General features: G+C 59.0%; 1 protein-coding gene across 4 annotated transcripts in view; it reads right to left on the reverse strand.

Moving 5' to 3' along the window:
- PHLDB1 (pleckstrin homology like domain family B member 1) overlaps positions 1–736 on the reverse strand; it is a 42,958-nt gene extending 42,222 nt beyond the window's left edge. Inside the window, exon 1 of one of the 4 annotated variants that reach the window (XM_039229339.1) lies at positions 600–736. In XM_039229339.1, coding sequence (XP_039085270.1) covers positions 600–644 — 45 coding nt within the window. In that variant the 5' untranslated portion in view covers positions 645–736. The remainder of the gene's footprint in view (positions 1–599) is intronic. The other 3 variants (XM_039229338.1, XM_039229341.1, XM_039229342.1) reach the window with 3 other exon arrangements.
- Between the last annotated feature and the right edge of the window lie 7,049 nt (positions 737–7,785).

Below are 7,785 nucleotides of genomic sequence, written 5' to 3' on the forward strand. Positions count from 1 at the left end.
AACCTGCTTCCGTGGACAGGGCTGCCCACTCCCCCGGGCAGTAATTACCCACTCCGAGCGCCCCGCCCTGTCCCGCTGCCAAAAAAAGGCCCCTGTGGCTCGAGGCCGGTTCCCGGGAAGGAGGGACTGGAGGAAGGCGCTGCGGTCAGTCCGGGCTCTCTGCAGCCCTCCTGCACCTCCCCGGACGCAGCGGGGCAGAGGCCTGGGAGCCGGGAGCTGCACTGCAACACGGAGGACCCCGTGGCGGGCGAGGCCGGGGTTCCCGCTGGTGACCCCGCTCAGGCCCCGGCCCCTCCGGCCTCCTCGCCCAGCGGGGACGCGCGAGCACCCAGGCCCTGCGGGATCAGCCCGTCCCCAGCCCTCTCCGCCGAGCGGGTGTCCAGAGTCACCCCTCGGGGGTGTCGGCACGCGAACTAGGGAGAAGGGAGGTCCGAGGAAGGGCGGAAAAGGTCTGCAACAAACAAGCACTAGAAGTCCTAGCTCCAAATCGGGCCCGTGGCGAAAGGTCCCAGGCTAGTCCCGGAGCGCTAGCCCGGCCCCCCGCGGCGCCCCGGACTCAGGCGCTCCCCGGGGTCCCGCGGGGCCGCTCCAGCCCTCACCTGGGGCCCGGGGGGCCAGCCGAGGCCTCGCCCCGGGCGTCGCATGGCCGCGTCCCGAGGCCTGCGGGGCCGAGCCGGGACCCTCGCAGCTGGCCGCCTTCGCTTTCCCGACGCACATCCGCCCTCGAGGAAGGGCCGCCGGCAGGGGAAGGAGTCGGGACGGGAAGGAAACTGAGGCTGGGAGCCCGGGGGGTGGGGGCAGGGGTGGCGTGTTGGAAAGGCCGGGGCGGAGAGAGGAAATGAGGGCTGGGGGGGGGACCGGGTGGGGAAGAGGGATGAAAGACGGAGACCGAGGGAGGAAGAAAAATGAGAGCTGGGGAGACGGACAGGAGGGGGTGAAGTTGCGGGAAGAGCCCGGGGGACGCAGAGCTGGAGACAGGACAGCGAGGCGGGGGGGACTGGGGGACAGAGAAGGGGACGGGGACACTGAGAACAGGAGCTTGGTCGTCCGATAAAGGGGACGACGGCCAGGGACAGCCCTAGAAGGTACAGAGGGCAGCGGTGGGGGGACCGAGGGGGCGGAGAGACGGGGGAGGGGAACGAAGAGGGGACACAGAGGGCGGGCCGGGGTCCAAAAGTTGGGGCGGGACTACAGGCTGTCACGGACGAGAGGCGGGAGTGTGCAGCGGGGCTCTGGTTTTCATGGGGGGGGGGCTCGAAAGCGCCCCTCTCCGGGGTTGCGCACGGGGTGGGCCTGCCGCCAGGGCGCGGCCCCTCGTTGGCCCTCGGCCTGCCCTGCGCGGGGCCGCCAGGTGGGACAAGGCCGCAGTGTTGGGCCGCCCCGCCCGCCGCGGCCGCCGGACAAGCGGCCTTTCTTTGGCCGGGCAGGGAGAAGGAGCCGCTTGTTTGCGCGGCTGGGGAAAGGGGCGGCCCCTCCGACACCGCCCGCTCCCCGCGGGGCAGCTGCGGGAAGTTGGGGGGCGGTGCGTGTGAGCGCAGGGCTGCGAGTGTGAGCGGCGGGATGTGCGTGCGTGAGGAGGTACGTGTGTGTGCGGGCGGGAACCGCGTGAGAGCGGCGGGCTCGGGAGTGCCGCGTGTGCAGTGCGTGTGGACTGCGGGCTGACCGCCAGGCGCGCGGCGGGCGGGCGCGTGGGTGACTCGGGGCGGGGCGCGGTGCGTGTCTGCCGCGTGGGCTGCCTGACGGGGTGGGCAGCGTGTGTTTGTGTGTGAGCGGTCCGATGAGTCAGCCCGGGAGCCTCCGGGGCCGCTGAGCTAACGGGCCCAGAATGCGACCCCGCCCGGCGCCCTGGGTTCCCCGGCCGAGCCCCCGCTCGCGCCGGCCCGGGAGGAAGCGTCTGCGGGCGCCTCGGCAACCCCGCGCCGGCGGCCCCTCCCAGGCCCCGCCGCCCCCGCCCGCCCGCACTTCCCCATCCCGGAGGAACCCGGATGACTGGCTCAGTCCCCGCCTCGGGGAACTCCGTTAGGGATTCGGATCCGGACGCGCGGGCGTGGCAAGAGCCTAGAACTCACTCCCCTAGGGAACCCCATCCGGCCTCCTGGATCCCTAAAGATGCGGGGCCTCGGAGGAGGGCCCGGGAGGCCCCGGACGCGCCTCGCGTCTGCTGAACACATCCAAAGTCTCTCCCTGATACCCACTGCCTCCGGGTCGGACTCGGCACACACTCCTCGTCGATCAACACGGCCCAGGACGGGAGCAGAGATGGCCCAGGGGAGCTCCCTGCCCGGAGCAGTGCTCTCAGTGGCCCCGTCGGCCGGAGAGGGGGAGGTGTGCGGCGCCAGCGGACGAGCCCCCCGAGGGTCCGCCCCGCGGGCCGTCTGGGCGCCCGCGGGGGAGTTCCGAGGGGGCGAGGCCCCGCGTCCCTGGCGGGGGGAGCGCGAGGGCCCCCTCTGGCGGCTGTGCGGCCGGCGGCCGGGAGGGCAAGAGCAGGCAGCTCGCAGACAAACCGCGGAGCCAGCCCTCCACAAAGCCCCTTTCGGCCTCCCGCACCCACCTGGGGCGCCCCCTCCTCCCCCACGGTTTCTTCTGGGCTTCCCGGCCCGGAGCTGATCTGAGCGCTCCCGCCAGGCCCTGGGACTTCCCCTTTTCCAGCCCCAGCCGCGCAGCCGGCGAGCCCCGCGGGCCTAGTGGGAGAGCGCGTCCTTACCTCGCGTGGGGAGAGCGGGACACCGGTTCCCTCGCCTGGCTCGGCCCGCCGCGGCCTCAGGCTCTGGAGGACACTGTGGCTTTTCCCTGGGAGCCCGCTGAGTGGGAGGAGAGCGAGCGGGTCCCGCCCCCCCCAGTCCCCGCCCCCGTCCCCCGTCCCGTCCGCCTGGCCAGCCAGAGAAGACGCCCTTGTGGGGCTGAGCCCAAGGTCCCCCCCACCCACCCTTTCCCATAGCAGCACCTCCCCCCCTACCACCCACCCCGCCTGCACAGCACCCGCTTTGTTCCCCTCTGCAGCTGGGTTCTCCACTACCATCAAAACACACACACACACACACACACACACACGCACACACGCACACACCTCCGCCTTCCTCCCCTCCCGTCCGGACTCCCCCAGACCCTCCACCCCTGGGCCTTAAGGCGCTTCTGAAAGGGTGCTTTTGACAATTTCTCACTCTCTGCGCCCGCCCGCTTTACTTTTTTAACCTTAGATGCCTGAGTCCTCTATGGCTCCCGTGAACCTCCTGGTCACAGCCCCCCAGCATAGTCAGTATCTCCAGAAAACACCTGCTGAGGGCACCCAGCTTTACCCCCTCCTCACCCTATTCCAGGCCGTACCGTGAAGAGTCGTAAATGGGGTTGATAACCCTGCACATCTGGCTTCACAGATTTTTCTAAGGATAGGCATAAGACACGTTAAAGCTCCATGCAAACCGTAAAGTACAAACCCGAATCGAATTATCATCCTGCCCCCATCCGGGTAGCTCCTCCCTACCACACCTGCTGCTTTACGCCGGCGAGGCAGACAATTGAGCGCACCATCCTGTAGCACTCTGGGTTTCTCTAGGAGTAGGGGCTTAATAAGGAAGGAAAGGAGGGACGAAAAACCCAAGAGGAGCCTAGAAACTGAGCCTGCGTGAAGTCATTCTTCATCTCAACCCCCGCCCCGAAATTCAACGTTGACAGCGGATCCTTACCTTGCAAAGCCAGCTCTTGCCCCAGGAGACTGACTTGGGAGGCCCTAGGGAGCTGAACTCGGCTAGACTGGGCGTTTTTGCCTCGCCCTGCAGGGATCCCTGAGACTCTTCCGCTCTGAATAAGGGAGCAGAAAGCACCCAAGGCTCCCAGCTGGGGCAGAGAGCAGAAAATAATTCACCCTCTTCGGGATGAACGGATCTCGTTCTGATTCAGTGGCTTTAGTTTGCGCCCTTCTCTCCTAACCCAGGAGCGGCAGGAGGCTGAACTGCAGGAATCTCTGGTCACTCATTGACAGGACGGGCATTAGCAGGGGGCCCCCCCACGGCTGGAGGCTGGGGCTGACCGGAGCCGGGCGATGGAGGAGAGGGGGGAGGGGAAAGACACTTTGCTGTTGCCAGCTGTGGCTAACAGAGGTCGAACAAGGCTCCAGCATGCATCGTGGTGCCGGGCAGCCTCAGGAATTGGAGGGTAGGAGGCTGCTACTTATTTTCCCTCTTTTCATACTGTTTGAGGCCCGTGAAAGTATTGACTCTGGCCACCTTTCGTGAAGCAGATCACAACAGCAATTTTCAGACTCTTCTGGTAAAAGAAAAACAAACCGAAACTATTGTATCCTACGTGCCAAATCCCAGCATTTGAGGGAAGGGGTTCTGATGGGGGTGCCTCGGAGTCTTTTCACAGAACTCCACAGCTCCTGGATCTTCTTCCCCTCCTGGTCAGGAGGAGGGGTTCCAGGGAATGACCAGGCCTGCCTGCCACGAGGCAGCTGATGCTGAGGCAGGGGGTTGAAACAGCACCCCTCGCTGCGCTGTCCTCCCAGCGCAGGGACCAGCTGACCCCAGGGGGAAGGCTCAGTGCAACGTGTCCTCAGTCCTGCTGCGTTGAGGCCCTGTGTTCCCACAGTTCGAGCACTCAGGGGACTACAGACCTGCCGCCCCCGCCCCCACCCGCTGCACATCTGGAGCCCATCAAAAAACTCCGTGCTCTCTCACAATTACGCAAGAGGTCGAGCAGCTGGGAGCGCAGGAGAGGGGGAGGAAGAGAGAAGAAAGCAGAAAACAGCTTTCCAAGCATGCTTCAGACTTTCCGAAGTGGAAGCAGGGGGAGAGGGCAAAGGCTGGGTGTGGAAGGAAGCGCGGACTTGTGAAGGCCCTCTGCACTCGGCTTGAGCAAAGGGGTGGATTTCCACGCCCCTCCCTGCCTCTGCCTAAGCACGTTTCCCAACGTTGTCCCTCCAAATGTGCTCCCTCCAGCCCCAGGACAGGGATTTTTGCTCATACGGCAAGCGAACCCTGCAGATTCACACCTTCTCAAGCCATCCTTTCTGGCCGCTGTGGATCCTGAACTCAGGCATCATTAGTGTAGGTGCGGTGGCCGCAGGGATGCCAAGTGACTCCCTGCTGCATCCGGCTGGGGAAGAAGTTCAAACCTTTCTGCAGCAGAAACCTCCTTCTCAGCTTCTCCAAGAAAATGTACACTCCACGCTTAGACCTAAAGCTAGGATACATCAAAGCTGAGTAGGCAGTGGGGGGCGGGGGAAGACTGGCCCTGTCGATATCCATGGCTCAGGACCTTCCTATGAACTGAAAAGAACAAGCATTCATTTGGGCAAAAGAATGGGAAACAAAATCTATTTCCATTTCCCTCATTGCCTTGAAATTGAAATGCCTTCTTCAACTAGCCCATTTGGTGATCAACCCAATCACAGAGGACATACCCTCGTGGGAGCTTTTGAGAATTGGACTAAGCCCCAAATAACCACGTAGCGCCTGCCCTGTGAACAGCAAGACAAAAAACCTGTGGGGGGGGCGGGTCGGGGAGTGGGAAATGATCCAAACTTCTAACAATTGGCTGGTTACTTGACCTTTTACGTTGGAGAGTGGGCAACAGCTTGGTTTGGAAAGGTAACATAATCTTCCTACAGGTTTGCCTCCACGTAAACCACAGAACTCCCAGGGGTTAAGACGGAAGACATACACTTGTAGAAATGCTGTCAAACTTTAGGTAAGAGCCAGGTACAGCAACGTGTGTAGATCACGTGTGGATCTTCCTGGAGTTTCAAAGCTCGATAGCCGCGATATTTGCCAAAGGGGGCAAAAAGAGGAAGTGGAGAGACTGGTTGCAGTGAGATGTGCATAGTAAAGGGGAGTTAATTCTGAGTTTTTGCTTTGAGAGATTCCTCTGAACCCTATTCCCACCCCTCACTGAGACCCACGCTGAGTGTCACTAGCTGCACTCTCACCCTGGTCTACCTTAGGAAAAAAGGCTTTGTAAGTAGGTACGGTCATTGCTTCTAGTTAATCTTCTTGGGGGGGGGCGACCTCTTCCTGCTCTATTTTCCTCCAACGAGCCAGACCAGATGTGAACTTTTTAAAAAAGGCCGTCAGCCCCGGAAATCTCTGAGATCCTACCCAGTGTGAACAACTTCACATTAACTGGAGGGTAAAACTTCCTGTGTCTGAGATGCATGGGTTGATAGATTTGGAGGTTTGAAACTACTGAGTAGATGAATTACAGATCTTTCTTAAAAGGAATTCCTGGCCACAGAGGTGTGTTCCCTTCCTCCTCTACGTGGAATTAATTCACTCAAAGCGGGAACCACAAACCTCCTGCGTTAGACAAAATGCTCAGTCAGATCTAATTATTTTGTTGGTCTCCCTCACAAGAGGCCAACGAAAGAGTGCACTTGATGCCACGGAGGGATTAGCTGGGGGTGTGACGGGGGTTTGGTGTGCTTCACCGGACTAAGGTTACAGTCTGAGGGCCAAGCCACACTTCAGCAACACAGACCAGACACTTTGTATTTCTTTTAAGGAAAAAAAAAAAAATTCAGAACCTTGCCTTTCACCATGAAGATAAAAACTCTTGTCATTCCCAGACACATATTATTCTTTGGAGAATAATTTGTCTTCCAAAGAATTTGATGGCATTCAATAGTTTTCTAATAAATAAAAAAGATGAAGCTTTTTCTCAAGGAATTCTCAAAACTCCCAAAGCATTCATCACTCACCCCCATCACTTACTTCTTACCATTGTTTCTCTGATGGGGAAGAGAATGCTCCAAGATATCACCGATTGTTCCTTTTTTAAATTAGAAATGGATCAGAAATTTATTTAGAATTTTTTAAAGGTGTATTTATTCTTTTTTTTTAATGTTTTTTTAAAAAATTTTTTTGTTTATTTATTTTTGAGACCGAGAGAGACAGAGCACGAGTAGGGGAAAGGCAGAGAGAGAGGGAGACACGGAATCTGAAACAGGCTCCAGGCTCTGAGCTGTCAGCACAGAACCCGATGCGGGGCTCAAATCCATGAACCACGAGATCATGACCTGAGTGAAGTCGGACACTCAACCGACTGAGCCACCCAGGCGCCCCGAAGGTGTATTTATTCTTGAGAGACAGAGCACATGAGTGGGGGAGGGACAAAGAGAGAGGGAGGCAGAGAATCTGAAGCAGGCTCCATGCTGTCAGCACATAAGGTGGACACGGGTCTGGAACCCTCAAAAGACCCTCAAACCGTGAGATCAGGACCTGAGCCAAAGTCTGACACTTCACTGACTGAGCCACCCAGACGCCCCCAACCATTATTATTCTTTAAAAATGAAGCCTCCTGTCTCTTTTGTTTTTAATTTTTTCAATGTTTATTTTTGAGAGACAGAAAGAGACAGGGCATGAGCAGGGGAGGGGCAGAGAGGGACACAATCTGAAGCAGGCTTCAGGGTGCGCACTGTCAGCACAGAGCCCGATGCGGGGCTTGAACGCATGAACTGTGAGATCATGACCTGAGTCAAAGTCAGACGCTTAACCGACTGAGCCACCCAGGCGCCCCTGAAGCCTCCTGTTTCTGACTCTACAACTCCCCCTGACAAAATTAGGACCAATTAAGTACTGCCGTCAGGAATGCATGTGTATGTGTGTGCGCTCAAATGCAGAAAAATACACGAGGTGGCACAATCCCTGTAATATGCGGGAAGGCAACGAATACCCTTAGAGATTATTTTCTCTGAAAAAAACATGTCATTAATTTTTAAACTTAGATCCTGTTACATCATCTCAAATCAGCAAGCAGACACCACAGTATGAGTCAAGAGTCTAATGAACA

The sequence above is a fragment of the Hyaena hyaena genome, unplaced genomic scaffold, assembly GCF_003009895.1.
Source record: "Hyaena hyaena isolate Hyena2069 unplaced genomic scaffold, ASM300989v1 scaffold_37, whole genome shotgun sequence".
Taxonomy (NCBI): Eukaryota; Metazoa; Chordata; class Mammalia; order Carnivora; family Hyaenidae; genus Hyaena; species Hyaena hyaena.